This window comes from Scyliorhinus torazame, chromosome 11, assembly GCF_047496885.1.
Source record: "Scyliorhinus torazame isolate Kashiwa2021f chromosome 11, sScyTor2.1, whole genome shotgun sequence".
Taxonomy (NCBI): domain Eukaryota; kingdom Metazoa; phylum Chordata; class Chondrichthyes; order Carcharhiniformes; family Scyliorhinidae; genus Scyliorhinus; species Scyliorhinus torazame.
The window spans coordinates 53,752,822-53,771,775 of NC_092717.1; the positions used below are offsets into that span (position 1 = coordinate 53,752,822).

General features: G+C 45.1%; 1 protein-coding gene across 32 annotated transcripts in view; it reads right to left on the minus strand.

Annotated features, from left to right (window-relative positions):
• clasp2 (cytoplasmic linker associated protein 2) overlaps window positions 1-18,954 on the minus strand; it is a 666,501-nt gene that overhangs the window by 14,612 nt on the left and 632,935 nt on the right. For all 32 annotated transcript variants that reach the window (XM_072467277.1, XM_072467285.1, XM_072467284.1 and 29 more), the window contains 2 exons: window positions 2,151-2,357; window positions 1,271-1,387 (listed from right to left, as the gene is read on the minus strand). In XM_072467277.1, coding sequence (XP_072323378.1) covers window positions 1,271-1,387; window positions 2,151-2,357 — 324 coding nt within the window. The remainder of the gene's footprint in view (window positions 1-1,270; window positions 1,388-2,150; window positions 2,358-18,954) is intronic.

Sequence of the window (18,954 nt, forward strand, 5' to 3'; positions counted from 1 at the left end):
TTTAGAGAACCCCAAAGTGTATCATGGAGTTCACCTGACGCACAGCTTTTAATAGATTGTGGTATGGGGAGCACACGGCCCACTCTACAGGTGTGGTACAGCAGAAATGGATAAGTATATTTTAAAGCAAAACAATGTTTATTCTATGAACTCAAGTTAACCTTTTTAAAACATACAGTGAACATCTTAGCAACCATTAATTCAAATACAACCCCCAAAGAATACAACAGTAAGTAATCCTTAATAACTTCCCAAACATCCAGAAGACAAAAGAAACTACTTTTAACAGAAGCACATTCGGTTTACATTCACTACTGAGAACCTTTGTAATTCTGAATTCACCAAATGAGCAAGAGATAGTTTTTTCATGGCAGAGAGATCAACAGTACACCTGCTCTGTCTGGCTTCAGCTCCAACACTGAAAATGAAGCTAAAACACACCCTGCAGCAAACAGCCTAAAACGGAAGTAAAAAGTTAACAGACAGCCCAGCTCCACCCACACTCTGACATCACTGATAAACACCCATTTCTTAAAGGTACATTTCTTAAACATCCATTTCTTAAAGGTCCATTTCTTAAAGGTATATTTCTTAAACACCCATTTCTTAAAGGTACTCTCACATGACAAAGGTAAACGGGACTTCCTCATGTGCAAGGATTAGCCTGATACAGTTTAAGGTGGTGCACAGGGTGCATAAGACTCAGGGGAGAATGAGTGCATTCTTTCAGGGGATAGCAGACGAGTGTGAGAGGTGTGGGTGGGGACCAACGAATTACACGCACATGTTTTGGTGTTGCGAAAAATTGGGAAGATTCTGGGCAGGAGTGTTCGCAGTCTTAGCCAGGATAGTGCAGGAGGAGGTGGACACAGACTATTTGGTGGCGATATTTGGGGTTTCAGGGAAGCTGGAGCTCATGGAGAGGAGGAAGGGTGGCCTTGGTTGGGTGACCTGTACGACTTCCTGCGATTAGAGAAAATAAAGTATGAGTTAAGGGGCTCTCAGGGGGGTTTGAGGAAAGGTGGGCGATGTTTGTGACCGTGTTTGAGGAGCTGGTCGTCACGTGGGAGGTGGGGGGGGGGGGGGGGGGGGGGGGGGGGGTGAAAAAGGGAAAAATCTGTACAGACTATATAGTTGATTGTTGGGAAGCATGTTTCCCGGGGTGTTTGTTCGTGGTAACCTGTTATGATACATGTTTGTAATAAAATACATTTTTTTAAAAAATGAATGTTTTATACAAAATACCTTAAAAAAAATACATTTAGATTACCTTACTGCCCGTGAGTTGACCAAGATGGGGTTTAAGATCTTCACCAATAACAGAATAGATGGCTACAAGGCAGAATACACTTGCTTTGCGAACACTGCTCTCCGTATTATCATAGCCCTGAAAGAAATCATGGTTGTGTTAAACAGATCGCTATATTCTACTGCAACTGTGAAAAGTTACCTTAACCTTTTTGGATGATTTATAACATAGAGGGAAATATCAGTGGCCTTAAGCCAGCTGTGTTGGCTTTCTACCGCGTGCAGATGTTTCCGGTTTGTCTCGTTTGTCAGATCGCTGTCTCAATCAGTGAAATGGTTCTCAAATTGTTACTCCAAGTAATTACCAGTTTCATTAAAAGCATTAGGAAAATACTCTTTCATGCAGCATTTTCATTTTATGAGCATTATAATAGTAATATAATTTAGATTGGGAGTCCATGATTGCTCATTTATTTTCTGAGGAGTCCTTCAACCAAAACAATTTTGAGAACCACTTTTCTATAGCATCGCCCGAGTAGTGAATACCAGGTGCTGCCTTCAATTCAGGCTGGGTTAGAGCATGGGAACATTGAGGCCAAGGTGCGGGAAGTGTAAGGTGCAAGTGGAAAAAGGTTGGGTAATCCATGAATTTTAATATATAATGGAGAAAATACCGTTGGATTAAGTTGCACCACACATCAAACACATTTTTCTCAAATTGTCCAAATCGCAGTTTACATTCACTCAGTCTACTAGTCATCTAAATGTTCTGATTACTTTACACACTGACAAGCTGAAGTCATTTTCTTTAACCACCGTTCAACTATAATTGATTAATTTTGCGATTTAAGTTAAAATGTACAAACTTATTAACATTTGCAGCTCAAATGGTGGCAACATACCATTAAGAGACCAGGAATAATTTCAGGCAACAACTGGTTTAGAGTCTCTTTATGGACTCGCTCTATGATCTTGGTTTGCATTTTGATGGCTGCTAGGTTGATGGGGCATTCTGCAGTCTGGATAATAGGACAAAGCACTTTAATACACTGCTCAGGGTTGATGGACGTAGCCAGGGCTGTAGCAGCTTCTTCGGCAGCTCTTACCACCTAATGAATAATACACAAATGTTAGAATTCCATGATTCTTTTTAGCAAGCACAATATTGATTTTACTTGTACAGAAGTGGGAAAGTAATCAAAGGCCTATAAAAGGTCTTAAGAATATTGAGAATGATTAAAGTATAGCTCAGTGACCCTAATTCACTGTAGCATCATCTTCTCACTTACTACTACTGTTATTGGACAGCGTGCTGCTTCCATGCTTGCACAGATGTCTCCTGTGCTAGGCACAAGATGACTGAGCTGTTTGCATTATTCTTGTGGTATGATAACTATTTATTTTGCCTATAGATTCTCCCTTCTCTGCCCTGCCTCTATTTGCTTCGATCATAGAATCCCTACAGTACAGAAGGAGGCCATCGAGTCTGCACTGGCCCTTGGAAAGAGCACCCTCCCCAAGCCTTACTTAAGCCCACACCACCACCCTATCCCTGTAACCCCATCTAACCTTTTGGACACTAAGGGGAAATTTAGCATGGCCAATCCACCTAACCTGCACTTCTTTGGACTACTGTATTTGCACATTTTACCCAAATATTCGAAGGTATTCAACATTTACATAATACTGATCAATGTAATGGTCAATTTACCTGATAATTAATCACTGCAGTAAAAGCACATCTAACTTACAATATAGAATTTAACTATTGAACGTCAAACAACTTTTTTTGGCACTTCAAAGCAGAAGCACCAGACTGGTTTATTTTTCATTCTCCACTTGGGATTGAGGTTCTCCCGTAGTTCATAGCTCCTCTCAGAAGCAATGAACCATGTCTACTTATAGAAGGTGCCCGACTCCACTAAAATTGCTATGGTTTTAACTGGAAACCCCTGCAATGGAGCAGGCAAGGTGGGAATGCTGCGTGTGGGCTGACTGCCAGCGAACCTCTCCTGCGCCAATGAAAATTGCCAGAAATGGGAATGCAGATGAGAATGCCGCAAGTGGGTGCAGCCCACCATTTTTAAGGGGCCCAGCAAAAGTCCAGGCTGTAAGATTTAAGAAGGCTTGACAAGGGTAGATGCTGAGAAGCTTTAAACAAATTATTCATTTATGGGATGTGGGCATTACTACCTGGGCCAGCATGTACTGCCCATCCCTAATTGCATTTAGGAGGCCTTCATTGCTGGAGGGATGGAGTTTAAAAACAGGGAGGTTATGTTGCAACTGTATAGGGTACTGGCGAGGCCACACCTGGTGTACAGTATACAGTTTTGGGCTCCTTCCTTGAGAAAGGATGTACTGGCATTGGAGTATACTGGGACTATACTCATTGGAAATTAGAAGATTGAGGGAGGATCTGATAGAAACATATAAAATTATAAAGGGAATAGTTAAGATAGAAGCAGGGAGGTTGTTTCCTCTAGTGGGCGAAACTAGAACTAGGGGGCATAGCCTCAAAATAAGGGGGAGCAGATCTGGGACTGAGTTGAGAAGGAACTTCTTCACCCAAAGGGATGCAAATCTGTGGAATTCCCTGCCCAGTGAGGCTACCTTGTTGGATGTTTTTAAGGCAAAGATAGATCGATTTTTGAACAGTAAAGGAATTAAGGGTTATGGTGAGCGGGCGGGTTAAGTGGAGCTGAGTCCACAAAAAGATCAGCCATGATCTTATTGAATGGCGGTGCTGTCTCGAGGGGCCAGATGGCCTATTCCAGCTCTTAGTTCTTATGACTAGAGGAATGAGAAAAGTGAGAGATCATACTTTCTGGAATCCGAGTTGGAAAGACTGTGAAATTGTACGTGTCACATGTGTTCAGAGTGTGATGCACACGTTTGTAATCTCGTTTGATTTGCTATTCAATGTGTAATTTATAGTTTACACGAACCATAATACGTCTGTTACATTAAATTTAATTTACCTGGATTCTGATTCTTTTTAAAGTAAAAACTACAAAAAGTGGAACTGTGTTGGTAATTTCTTTATTGGGGGTCCTTCTGTAAATTTGGTAATTTGGTTTACGGTTCTCCTATGCGGATTGTGACACTGTACATAAGACCATAAGATGTAGGAGCAGAATTAGGCCACTCGGTCCACTGAGTCTGCTTCGCCATTCAATCATGGCTGATATTTTTCTCATCCCCATTCTCCTACCTTCTCCCCATAACCCCCGACTCCCTTACATTTACCCCTTACAGCTTTTACATTTTTCTATACTGAAGACTAGGTAACATTTTCAAAACAATATTGCTGAAATAAGCTGTTCATATGTTTTTAGATGCATACATTTAGGTAACAGTATATATAACCGGGACTGAAATAAAATAAAATAGAAAATCACCAGTGTGAACAGAATTGTATTGAATTCATAATATGATGATCTTTGGAAATAAATTATATTGTGCAATAAAACAAGCGTGGTAGCTTCGGTTTGGGGGGGGGCGGTGCATGAGGGAGAAACACCAGCTTGAGCAGCGATGCACAGCACTCAGGGACGGGAGGAAGGGCAGGGAACGTGCAGATGCCAAGGGGAGTATGCACTTAGTAGCAGGGGAGACCATGACAGAGGGTTGGGAAGGACACGGGGTGGAGGTGTAGTGTGGCTTAGTACACAAGCATTGCAAAGGATGGGAGGGGGCTCATGTGACAGGAGGAGGGGTAGGATGGGACATGAACGAGCTCCCAGGCAGGGGACAAGATATGGGCTAGAGGCAAGTGTTCTGGGCAAGAGCCTGGGGCAAAAGTTCCATGGGTGATTGTTCAGGGCTGCAAGCGACGGGCAAGGGGCCAGCGCCTTGGGCAAAGGGACCAAGTGCGAGTGCCCGGGGCAGGCAGGGAGGAGCAAGAACAAGGTTCCAGGGCAGAGAGTGAGTACCAAGGGCAGAGGGAACAATACAGCATGCAAGGCAGGAGAGGTGGGAAAGTGTGAGAGGTAGAGAGCACGCGAGAGACTAAGGGTGAGCAGGGTGGAGGGAGAGTAAGGCGTCGCAATGTAGGCAGTAAACAGAGTGCATGGATAAGAGACAAAGAGGGGGCAGGACAAAAGTCAAAGATGAAAGAGGCAAACACCAACTTGCCCCCAATTACATTGAATGAACTATAAACCCATTCCTTCTTGGATTGAAAGCTTATGGCATCTGTATGTCTATTTGACCCGGAGAACATAGTGATAGGGAGCACATTGAGCATCAGGTTTGGAACTCAGTTGGATGTGGTCAGCAACCTCTCAAACTGTATTTTAGCCTATTGTGCCAGTTTTAAAGTGGCTATAATGTTTCATATTCAATTGAAACCCAACAGAATTACAGTACTTTCATCAAACAGTCCACAGTTCCTCCCAACTTACAATGGGTTCCACTTTGCCAAGTAGCACTTTGAGTGATCAACTCCAGGTGTTCGAGTCAATTTTTGGAGGTTTTCTTAAATCCAGTAAAGCCTGTTCTGATCATTCTTCTTCCCCCAACCAGCCAGGACTAACCTCCTGGAATCCTCAGTTGGCTGCAGGATATGTCTCTTCGATAGAGACCATCTGCCTCTGTATCAGCTGTGGCAACGCAAAACCAAGCAGTCTCCTTATTCTGCTGACCACAAAGAACCGCTATCTGTTGGAGATATTTATTGGTTTGTCTGGAAACCTAGAACCTGATCTTCGCCCTTTTCCCAATGGCAATGTGAAACAGATTTGCCCTGTATCCAGGTAGAAATGCCAATTGGTTATCTTTAACTTCAACTCCCTTTTATCTTAGGAGCATATGGATAGTTTACAGCATAACTATTTATAACCTGATACCAAAAACACCTTTCTGTGACTTTGATAGAATCAGTCTATTCATGCTAAATTCAAAGAGTGTTGCCTTGTACCTGCTTCTCAGGAAAACAATCTAAGCTTTCTGTTGACATCTGACAATCAAACTACCCAGGTCGCCTTTTTAAATGTTTTTTAAAAATTTGTTTTACGGGATGTGGGCATCGCTGGCTATGTCAGCATTTATTGTCCATCCCATGTTGTCTTTCAGAAGGTGGTGGTGAGTTGCCTTCTTGAACCGTCATTGAGGTGTAAGTACACCCACTGTGCTGTTAGGGACGGAGCTCCAGCGACAGTGAAGTGAAGGTGGTGAGTGACCTGGGGGGGAACCACCAGGTGGTGGTGTTCTCAGGTATCTGATGCTCTTGTCTTTCTAGATGGTAGTAGTTGTGGATTTGGAAGGTGCTGTCTGAGGAATCTTGGTGGAGTTACTGCAGTGCATCTTATAGATGGTACACATGGCTGCCATTATTCGTTTGTGGTGGAGGATTTGAATGTTTGTGGAAGGGGGAGCAATCAAGTGGGCGGCTTTGTCCTGGATGGTGTCGAGCTTCTGGAGTGTTGGAGCTGCATTCATTCAGGCAGGTGGAGAGTATTCCATTACACTCCTGACTTGTGCCTTGTAGATGGTGGACATGCTTTGGGGGGTCGGGAGGTGAGTTACTCGCCGTAGGATTCCTACCTGCCTGGTAGCTACAGTATTAATATAGCTACTCCAGTTCAGTTTCTGATCAATGTAACCCTCAGGATGTTGACTGTGGGAGATTCAGCGATGGTCATTCCACTGAATGTCAAGGGGCGGTGGTTAAATCCTCTCTTGTAGGAGATGGTCATTGCCCGGCACTTGTGTGGCACGGATGTAACTTGCCACTTGTCAGCCCTAGAATGGAGATTGTCTTGCTGCATTTGGACATGGACTGCTTCATTATCCGAGGAATCGCGAGTGGTGCTGAACATTGTGCAGTCATCCGCAAACATCCCCACTTCTGACCTTTTGATGGAAGAGAGGTCATTGATGAAGCAGCTGAAGATGGTTGGGCTGAAGACACTACCCTGTGTAACTCCTTCAGTGATGTCCTGGAGCCGAGATGATTGGCCTTCAACCACCATAACCATCTTCCTTTGTGCCAGGTATGACTTCAACCAGTGCTCTTTCATCCATGTTTGAACCAAGACTGTAATGAGGTCGGGAGCTAAGTGACCCTGGTAGAACACAGACTGAGCGTCCGTGAGCAGGTTATTGCTGAGTAAGTGCCGCTTGATAGCACTGTTGATGACTCCTTCCATCGCTTTGCTGATGATGGAGAGTAGACTGATTTGGTGATAATTGGCTGGGTTAGATTTGTCCTGTTTCTTGGATACAGGTCACATTGGGTAATTTTGCACATTGCCAGGTAGATGCCAATGACGGTCAGGGAGATTGCAGAACAGTTCACATGACCCCCTTCATTTACCCAAAATTTGAAGCTACAGCCCCAAAATATAACAATTAGATAAATGTCATAATTGTATTTATGTGACTTTATATTCCATCACCCAAGTCATTAAGAAATAAAACGAATGACAGGCCACCCAGATATGATGGTGTCTGGAACATTGGGCGGGATTCCCCAACCACCCCCCCCCCCCCGCCCCGCCGGGTCGGAGTATCGCGGGGGCTGGCGTGAATGCCGCCCGCGATGGGCCGAAGTCCCGCTGCTGGAATGCGTGTCCCGCCGGTGAGAATCAAACCACCTCTCTTACCGGCGGGACTAGGCAGCGCGGGCAGTCTCCAGGGTCCTGGGAAGGGCGCGGGGCGATTCGGCCCTGGGGGGTGCCCCCACGGTGGCCTGGCCCGCAATCGGGGCACACCGATCCACAGGCGGGCCTGTGCCGTGGGGGCACTCTTTTCCCTCCGCCTCGGCCACAGCCTTCACCATGGCCGACGCGCAAGAGACACCCCATCCCGCGCATGCGCGGACTTCCTCCAGCCGGCGAAGTCCTTTCGGCCCCGGCTAGCGTGGCGCCATAGGCCTTTCCCGCCGGCCGGCGGCGCGCCAACCATTCCGGCGCGGGCCTATCCCCTCAAGGTGAGGGATTGGCCCCTAAAGGTGCGGATTTGGGTGGCCCGACGCCGGAGTGGTTCCTGCCACTCCATCCCGCCGGGACCCCCGCCCCACCGGGTAGGGGAGAATCCTGGCCATTGTCTGTAAGATATGATAGAGTGAATGCGACCATCTGTGGAACTGCTTTCCCAATTTTGGCACAAGCCCCAAATGTTCGTAAGGAGGACACTGCAGGATCAACAGGGCTGGGTTGTGCACTGTTGTTTTTGGTGCCTGGATTGATGCTAAGTGGTTTGATTACTTTTCGACTTTGCGCCTGTTTGGTAGAACTGAGTGATTTGCTCAGCCATTTCAGAGGGAATTAAAGATCAACCACATTGTTGTCGTCAGGAGTCATGTGTAGATTGATTTTGGATTGACAGGGAGCTGAGAGTAACTGGAGGGGGGTGCAGGCAGGAAAGTGGCGTTAAGGTGATAATCATATCAGCTATGAATTATCTTGTTGAATGGCAGAGGAGGCTCAATAGGTCGCATGGGCTACTCAGATTTTTGAATTGACCAGAATACGGGCTGGATTTTCCGCCCCGCCGTGCCACATTTCTGCCCCGGCCCGCCGGCAGGATTCTCCGTTATGCCGGCCGGTCAATGGGGTTTCCCATTGTGGGGCAGTCCCATGCCATCGGGAATCCCCCGGGCGCCGGCAGAACAGAGAATCCCACCCATGCTCTCACTCCCATTTAAATTAGGTTGCATTAATTTGTGGTGCAACGGTAGAGGGAGCACTTCCTACTACATGTTCAGGTGCTGTGTCAGGCTGTCTGAAATGAGAAATGTTTTTAAGTGCAGCTCTGCTTTCCGTTACTTGAATTATTCATGTTTTTATTTGCATGCTACAATCTTCAAACTCTGACTTTTTAGAACAAAATCAGAGAATAGAAAAAAAAATTTCAATTATTTAGACAGCAATCATAGGTTCTTGTAATAACAAAAATAGATGTTTATTTCCCCAGCAACCAGGTAGTTTGGACGAGAGTCAACCTTGGGGAAAAAAACTGTCGGCTCTTTATTGTGGAGTTTCTCCATAAAAATCAATAAAAAGTACTTTGAATAAAATGTTTTAAGAAAAAAATCATGACCCAATGTGGAGCTCTGGACCATGACTCTGGGACAAAGTGTCCCATAATATCTGAAATGATCTAACCAGGCTGTGTAGGCAAACTCTGAATCAAGCTTTTCCAACTTTAAATTCAAGTCCACAAATGATCCCTCTTAAGGAGGCGGCACTCATCTAATTTAGACATTTATTTAATTGCTTCATATTTCTAAATATTGCACTCTACAGATTGGTTTTAACACAACATTTTTTAAACTCTTGTCTCTCACCTCACCATCCCAGAAATTATAATTTGCCTGGGCATTAACACCAACACTGTGGAGAGTTTTTAAGCTTCACTGATGCTCCTGCTGCTAATTGGAAAGGCATCAGGAATAACTGTGCATGCACCGGCTGCTGCAGTGATGGCTGAACACACACAAGCACCCATTCCTGATGCCTTTCTCGGCGGTGGCAGAGGTCTCATTATTTAGATGACTGGGCATGTAGGGCAGGATTTTCCGTTCGAGGTTGGACCCCGGTGCTGAGATCAAATGCGTATGCCCAAACTAGCACAGTGTTGGGAATAGTCACTCAACAATGATTTTTGCAGGATAGGCCAATAAGGGTTGTGATGAATATAAGGAAATTGTCACACTTTATAGTTTGTATTTTTTTGCAGTAATATTATTAAAACCTAGGTTAGAATGCATATATATAGTATGTTTGCTAGAGCTAAGATTAAAAGTGAGGTAATCAGTAATTTTTGCAGGGGAAATGTTTTGCTAATAGATAGTAAAAGCCATTTGACCTGTTTGGAGATAGAGAGCTATCGAATGTTGTAACAGTTTGAGCACATCTCGTAACAAGAAATAAAAGAATGCAGTGTGCTGTGAGTTCAGCTGGTGTACGTTATGGGAGGGGCCAGATCTGTCTGGACAAAGGAGTTGTTTCTAGGGCTCTAAACTGAACAGAAGGTTTTCAGTTGGTCCTAAAAACAGGTTTTCTCTCCAAGGACTCTGCACCAAGATGAGCAAGTAAAGCCTGAATGTCAACTGTATACATAAGTGGTATTTGAAATATATGGGTTTTCCTCATTGGAATGTAGAGGCTGGTTTCAGGAAGCAATTTAAGATGTTGTACCTGTTAATTATAAAGCTATTTCTTTGTTGCTAATATGTTTAATTCTGTGTTCAAATTAAAGTTTGTTTTAATATAAAAGCTGTTTACTGGTCAGTGTTATCACTCCTGCGGTGCAGTAACATTTACTCAGTTTCCCCAAATGCAAATAGTTGGGTTCTAATCCAGAACCATAACGGTGGTGTATGTGCTCCTGAAACAGAATGGCAAATAGGAGGTCCTCTGCACATCAGCAGTCCCATGACGGAGGTAGGAATTTCCAGCCAATACAGAGAGATAGCGCTGCAAGGTGGAAATGCCAGCTCAGCAGTCCCACGACGGAGGTAAGAATTTCTGGCCAATACAGAGAGATAGCGCAGCAAGGTGGAAATGCCAGCTCAGCAGTCCCACGACGGAGGTAGGAATTTCTGGCCAATACAGAGAGATAGCGCTGCAAGGTGGAACTGCCAGCTGAAGACCAGGTAACAAAGTTTAAGTTAAAGATGCCCAAAACCGCCTGGCTGTGGTCATGGCGTGGCCGTTATTGTCTTGAACCCAGCCTTCTCAAAACTGACAAGGAGGCGGGATAGCGCGAGCAAACTGGCAAGCTGACAGGAAATTCCCAACCCATTAGCCTCTGGTCCTATTCTCATTGGACCTCAAAAATTATTTCCATCAGAGCTAAAAGTGCAGAGATGGGGGAATAAAGAATCCCTTCCAGTTTCTTAAAAATGTCTAATTTATATTAAGCACCGCAAATACCTAACACCAAAGTACTCAACAATGGGGAATGTACAATCTTAGCTATCTGACTAAAAGAAGCTCTACATTTTAGTGAAAATTAATTTCCAGTCTTTCTAAATGTCCTGTAAAAACATACATTTCTGTTTTGCTTCTCACTTTAGATCGTGATTAGCTTCGGTCGCAAGAGAATTGCTGACATTGCCGAATAAGCAGCAGATAGATCCAAAATGATGCTTTATCGACCATTTGTGAATTGTTAAGATGGATTGTCACCCAAAAACAATTATTGATGTTCAACACTGCAGCAGGAATTTTAAACCTGTGCTGAGTTAGATGGAACTGGATGCAGTAAATGGTTAAATCAAAAGTTTCAATAGAAACATAGAAAATAGAAGCAGGAGAAGGGTATTCATCCCTTCAAGCCATTCATTATGATCATGGCTGATCATCAAAGTTCAAAACCCTAATCCCGCCTTCCCCCATACCCCAAGAGTATATAACCCCAAGAGCTATATCTAATACCTTCTTGAAATTACATAACGTTTTGGCCTCAACTATTTCTTGTGGTAGCTAATTCTACAGATTCACCACTCTCTGGGTGAAGAAATTTCTCCTCACCTCAGTCCTAAAACATTTACCCCTTATCCTCAAACTATGACCCCTATTCTGGAATCCCCCACCATCGGGAACATTCTTTCTGAATCTACCCTGTCTAATCTTGTTAGAATTTTCAAAGTTTCTATGAAATCCCCTCTCACTCTTCTAAACTCCAAAGAATGTAAGTCTAACCAATTTAGTCTCTCCTCATATGACAGTCCTGCTATTCCAGGAATCAGCCTGGTAAACCTTCGCTGCACTCCCTCCATAGCAAGAACATCCTTCCTCAGGTAAGGATACAAAAACTGCACAAAATACTCTAGGTGTGGCCTCACCAATGCCCTACACAATTGCAGTAAAACCTCCCTATTCCCATACTCAAATACTCTCGCTATGAAAGCCAACATACCATTTTCATTTTCCACTGCCTGCTGTACCTGTGTGCTTACCTTCAGTGACTGATGCACGAGGACACCAAGAACTCGCTGAGTATCCACCTCTCTCAATTTAGACCAATTCAAATAATAATCTGCCTTCCTATTTTTCCTAACCTCACATTTATCCACCTTATACTGCATCTGCCATGCATGTACCCACTCACTCAGCCAATTCAAATCCCGCTGAAGCATCTCTGCATCCTCCTCACAGCTCACCCTTCCCCCAACTTTGTATCATCTGTACATTTGGAGATAATACATTTAGTTCCCTCGTCCAAATCATTAATATATAATGTGAACAATTGGGGGTTCAAGCACAGATCCCTGCGGTACCCACTAGTCACTGCCTGCCAATCAGAAAACGATCCATTTATTCCAACTTTTTCCTTCCTGTCTGCTAATCAGCTTTCTATCCATCTCAAAACACTACCGTAATCCCAGGCACCTTAACTTTACATATTAATCTGCAATGTGAAAGTCTAAATAAACCACATCTACCGGTTCTCCCTGGACAACTCTACTCGTTACATCTTTAAAGAATTCTAGTAGATTTGTCAAGCATGATTTTTCTTTTTTAAATCCATGTTGACTTTGTCTGATTACATCACTGCTTTCCAAATGCTGTGCTATGAAATCCTTGATAAATGACTCCATCAACTTCCCTACTACTGACGTTAGGCTCACTGATCTATAATTCCCTGTTTTCGCTCTACCTCCCTTTTTGAATAGCGGGGTTACATTCGCTACCCTCCAATCTGTAGGAATCATTTCAGAGTTCAAATAATTTGAGAAAATGACCACCAACGGATCTACTATTTCTAGGGCCACTTCCTTAAATTCACTGGGATGAAGATTATCAGGCCGTGAAGATTTGTCTCCCTTCAATCCTATTAATTTCCCCCAAACCATTTCTTTACTAATACTAATTTCCTTCAGCTCCTCACTAAAACTCGTGTTTCTCAGAACCTCGGGTACGTTATTCATGTCTACCTTTGTGAAGACAGAAGCAAATTACAAAATTAGTGTCTCAGCCAATTCTTTGTTCCCTGTTATAAATTCCCCCGTTTGTCTGTAAAGAACCTACATTAATTTTTATTAATCTTTTTCACTTTACATACTCATAGATACTTTTACAGTCAGTTTTTATGTTCCCCGCTATTTTACTTCCAAATTATATCTTCCCCTTCTCAATCAATCCCATTGTCTGCCTTTGCTGAATTTAAAACGATTCCCAATCCTAAGTCTATTGCTTTTTCTTGCTAATTTGTATGCCTCTTCTTTGAATCTAATACTATCTCTAATTTCCCTTGTAAGCTATGGTTTGGCCACAGTTCCCTTTCTACTCTTGCGCCAAATAGGAATAAACAACTTTAGGAGTTCACCTATTCGTTCTTTGAATGCCTGCCATTGCCTGTCCGCTGTCTTTCCTTTCAGTAATGTTTCCCAGACCATCATAGCTAGCTCATGCCTCATACCATCATAGTTATCTTTATTGAGATTCAGGACCTTGGTCTCAGAATCAACTACCTCACTATTCAACTTGATAAAGAATTCTACCATAGATCCCCAAGGGTTCTCTCACAACTAGATTGCGTACTAATCCTTTCTCATTGCATAACACGCATTCCAAAATTGCGTGTTCCCTTGTTGGTTCCTCAACATGCTAGTCCAAAAAATCATCCCGTATACACCCCAGAAATTCGAATTTGAGTCACCCAAACTATATGCAGATTAAAGTCACCCATAATCACAGATGATACTTTGTCACATGTATCTCTGATTTTGTGTCCAATGCTATTCCCAACATTACCACTGCAGTTTGGTGGTCTGTATACCAACCCTACAAATGTTTTTTGCCCCTTGACGTTTCTTAAATCGACCCAGACAGACTCCACATCATCTGTACTAATATTTTTCCTCAATATTGTATCAATATCTTCTTTAATCAACAATGCAACTCCACCACCTTTTCCTTTCTGTCTGTCCTTCCTAAGAACTGAAGAAACCCTCAATGGTTAGTTCCCATCCTTGGTCACCTTGGAGCCATTTCTCCGTGGTCCCAACTATATCATCCCTTTACATCTATCCGCGCAACCAATTCATCCATTTTATTTTGAATTCCCCACACGTTCAGGTACAAAAAGATCAGTCTTTTTAACGTAGCTTGTCCCGTCCCTACTATTTTTTACAGTGTTATTATCTGATACAGGCCCTTGACTCCTCTGCCTATCACTTTTCCTATTCTCCTTTCTGTCTTTTTCTTTTGTTTTTGATTCCTCTTGCTCTGGACATTGGTTCCCATCCCCCTGCCATATTAGCTTAAATCCTCCCCAACCGCTCTACAAGTAGCCCACCCAAGGACATAAGTCTCAGTCCTGCCCTGGTGTAAGCCATCCAGTTTGCACAGGTCAACCGCCCCCAGAACCGGTCCCAATGACCCAGGAAACTGAAACTCTCCTCCTCACACCATCTCTTCAGCCATGTATTCATCCAATACATACTACTATTTCTACTCTGACTAGCATGTGGCGCTGGTTGTAATCCTGAGATCACTACCTTTGTGGTTTTACTTCTCAACTTTCTTCCTAACTCCCTATATTCTGCTTCCAGGATCTCATCCCTTTTTTTTTAACCTGTCGTTGGTATTTATGTGCACCACAATCACTGGCTGTTCACCCTCTCCCTCCAGAATGTTCTGGAACCGCTCTGAGGCAATCTTTTTTAAAAAAAAATATTTTATTGAAAATTTTTGGTCAACCATCACAGTACATTGTGTATCCTTTACACAATAATATAACAGTATAAGTAACAATTACCTGTTTTATAAACAAAGAATAAATAATATATAACAAAAACGAAAACTAAAACTAAATGGCAACTGCCTTGTCTCAGATAAACACTCTCCAAAAATATGATTTAACAGTCCAATATACAATTATTTACAGCAACGACCTACACATATTATACATATATATTAACAACCCTGAGAGTCCTTCTGGTTCCTCTCCCCCCCCCCAACACACCCTGGGCTGCTGCTGCTGCCTTCTTCTTTTCCATTCCCTCTATCTTTCTGTGAGGTATTCGACGAACGGTTGCCACCGCCTGGTGAACCCTTGAGCCGATCCCCTTAGGACGAACTTAATCCGTTCCAGCTTTATAAACCCTGCCATGTCATTTATCCAGGTCTCCACCCCCGGGGGCTTGGCTTCCTTCCACATCAACAGTATCCTGCGCCGGGCTACTAGGGACGCAAAGGCCAAAACATCGGCCTCTCTCGCCTCCTGCACTCCCGGCTCTTGTGCAACCCCAAATATAGCCAACCCCCAGCTTGGTTCGACCTGGACCCCCACTACTTTCGAAAGCACCTTTGTCACCCCCACCCAGAACCCCTGTAGTGCCGGACATGACCAGAACATGTGGGTGTGATTCGCTGGGCTTCTCGAGCATCTCGCACACCTATCCTCTACCCCAAATAATTTACTGAGTCGTGCTCCAGTCATATGCGCCCTGTGTAACACCTTAAATTGAATCAGGCTTAGCCTGGCACACGAGGACGATGAGTTTACCTTACTTAGGGCATCCGCCCACAGCCCCTCCTCAATCTCCTCCCCCAGCTCTTCTTCCCATTTCCCTTTCAGCTCATCTACCATAATCTCCCCCTCTTCCCTCATTTCCCTATATATATCTGACACCTTACTGTCCCCCACCCATGTCTTTGAGATCACTCTGTCCTGCACCTCATGCGTCGGGAGCTGCGGGAATTCCCTCACCTGTTGCCTCGCAAAAGCCCTCAGTTGCATATACCGGAATGCATTCCCTTGGGGCAACCCATATTTCTCGGTCAGCGCTCCCAGACTTGCGAACTTCCCATCCACAAACAGATCTTTCAGTTGCGTTACTCCTGCTCTTTGCCATATTCCAAATCCCCCATCCATTCTCCCCGGGGCAAACCTATGGTTATTTCTTATCGGGGACCCCACCAAGGCTCCCGTCTTTCCCCTATGCAGTCTACACTGTCCCCAAATTTTCAAAGTCGCCACCACCACCGGGCTTGTGGTATATTTCTTCGGTGAGAACGGCAATGGGGCCGTCACCATAGCTTGTAGGCTAGTCCCCCTACAGGACGCCCTCTCCAATCTCTTCCACGCCGCTCCCTCCTCTTCTCCCATCCACTTACTCACCATTGAGATATTGGCGGCCCAGTAGTACTCACTTAGGCTCGGTAGTGCCAGCACCCCCCTATCCCTACTACGCTGTAAGAATCCCTTCCTCACTCTCGGGGTCTTCCCGGCCCACACAAAACTCATGATACTCTTTTCGATCCTTTTGAAAAAAGCCTTCGTGATCACCACCTGGAGGCACTGAAACACAAAGAGGAATCTCGGGAGGACTACCATTTTAACCGCCTGCACCCTCCCTGCCAGTGACAGGGATACCATGTCCCATCTCTTGAAGTCCTCCTCCATTTGTTCCACCAATCGCGTTAAATTTAACCTATGCAATGTACCCCAATTCTTGGCTATCTGGATCCCCAAGTAACAAAAGTCCCTCGTTACCTTCCTCAGCGGAAAGTCCTCTATTTCTCTGCTCTGCTCCCCTGGATGCACCACAAACAACTCACTTTTCCCCAGGTTCAGTTTATATCCTGAGAATTCTCCAAACTCCCGAAGTGTCCGCATTATCTCTGGCATCCCCTCCGCCGGGTCCGCTACATATAACAACAAGTCATCCGCATACAGAGATATCCGGTGTTCTTCTCCTCCTCTAAGTACTCCCCTCCACTTCTTGGAACCCCTCAGTGCTATTGCCAGGGGCTCAATCGCCAGTGCAAACAATAATGGGGACAGAGGGCATCCCTGCCTTGTCCCTCTATGGAGCCGAAAGTATGCAGATCCCCGTCCATTCATGACCACTCGCCACTGGGGCCCTATACAACAGCTGCACCCATCCAACATACTCATCTCCAAAGCCAAATCTCCTCAGCACCTCCCACAAATAATCCCACTCCACTCTATCAAATGCTTTCTCGGCATCCATCGCCACCACTATCTCCGCTTCCCCCTCTGGTGGGGGCATCATCATTACCCCTAGCAGCCTCCGTATATTTGTATTCAGCTGTCTCCCCTTCACAAACCCTCGGGACACAATCCTCTATCCTCATTGCCATTACCTTGGCCAGAATCTTAGCGTCTACATTTAGGAGGGAAATAGGTCTATAGGACCCGCATTGCAGCGGGTCCTTTTCCTTCTTTAGGAGAAGCGATATCGTTGCCTCAGACATAGTCGGGGGCAGCTGTCCCCTTTCCTTTGCCTCATTAAAGGTCTTCATCAGTAGCGGGGCGAGCAAGTCCACATATTTTCTGTAAAATTCAACTGGGAATCCATCTGGTCCCGGAGCCTTCCCCGCCTGCATGCTCCTAATTCCTTTCACTACTTCCTCTATTTCAATCTGTGCTCCCAGTCCCACCCTTTCCTGCTCCTCCACCGTGGGAAATTCCAGCCGGTCCAGAAAGCCCATCATTCTCTCCCTCCCATCCGGGGGTTGAGCTTCGTATAATTTTTTATAAAATGCCTTGAACACTCCATTCACTCTCTCCGCTCCCCGCTCCATCTCTCCTTCCTCATCCCTCACTCCCCCTATTTCCCTCGCTGCTCCCCTTTTCCTCAATTGGTGGGCCAGCAACCTGCTCGCCTTCTCCCCATATTCGTACTGTACACCCTGTGCCTTCCTCCACTGTGCCTCTGCAGTACCCGTTGTCAGCAAGTCAAATTCTACGTGTAGCCTTTGCCTTTCCCTGTACAGTCCCTCCTCCGGTGCCTCCGCATATTGCCTGTCCACCCTCAGAAGTTCTTGCAGCAACCGCTTCCGTTCCCTACTCTCCTGCTTTCCTTTATGTGCCCTTATTGATATCAGCTCCCCTCTAACCACTGCCTTCAGCGCCTCCCAGACCACTCCCACCTGGACCTCCCCATTATCATTGAGTTCCAAGTACTTTTCAATGCACCCCCTCACCCTTAGACACACCCCCTCATCTGCCATTAGTCCCATGTCCATTCTCCAGGGTGGGCGCCCTTCTGTTTCCTCCCCTATCTCCAAGTCCACCCAATGTGGAGCGTGATCCGAAATGGCTATAGCCGTATACTCCGTTCCCCTCACCTTTGGGATCAACGCCCTTCCCAAAACAAAAAATTCTATTCGCGAATAGACTTTGTGGACATAGGAGAAAAACGAAAACTCCTTACTCCTAGGTCTGCTAAATCTCCACGGGTCTACTCCTCCCATCTGCTCCATAAAATCTTTAAGCACCTTGGCTGCTGCCGGCCTCCTTCCAGTCCTGGACCTCGACCTGTCCAGCCCTGGTTCCAACACCGTATTGAAATCTCCCCCCATTACCAACTTTCCCACCTCTAGGTCTGGGATGCGTCCTAGCATACGCCTCATAAAATTGGCATCATCCCAGTTCGGGGCATATACGTTTACCAAAACCACCGTCTCCCCCTGTAGTTTGCCACTCACCATCACGTATCTGCCCCCGCTATCCGCCACTATAGTCTTTGCCTCAAACATTACCCGCTTCCCCACTAATATAGCCACCCCCCCGTTTTTCGCATCTAGCCCCGAATGGAACACCTGCCCCACCCAACCTTTGCGTAGTCTCACCTGGTCTATCAGTTTCAAGTGCGTTTCCTGTAACATAACCACGTCTGCCTTAAGTTTCTTAAGGTGTGCGAGTACCCATGCCCTCTTTATCGGCCCGTTCAGCCCTCTCACGTTCCACGTGATCAGCCGGGTTGGGGGGCTTTTT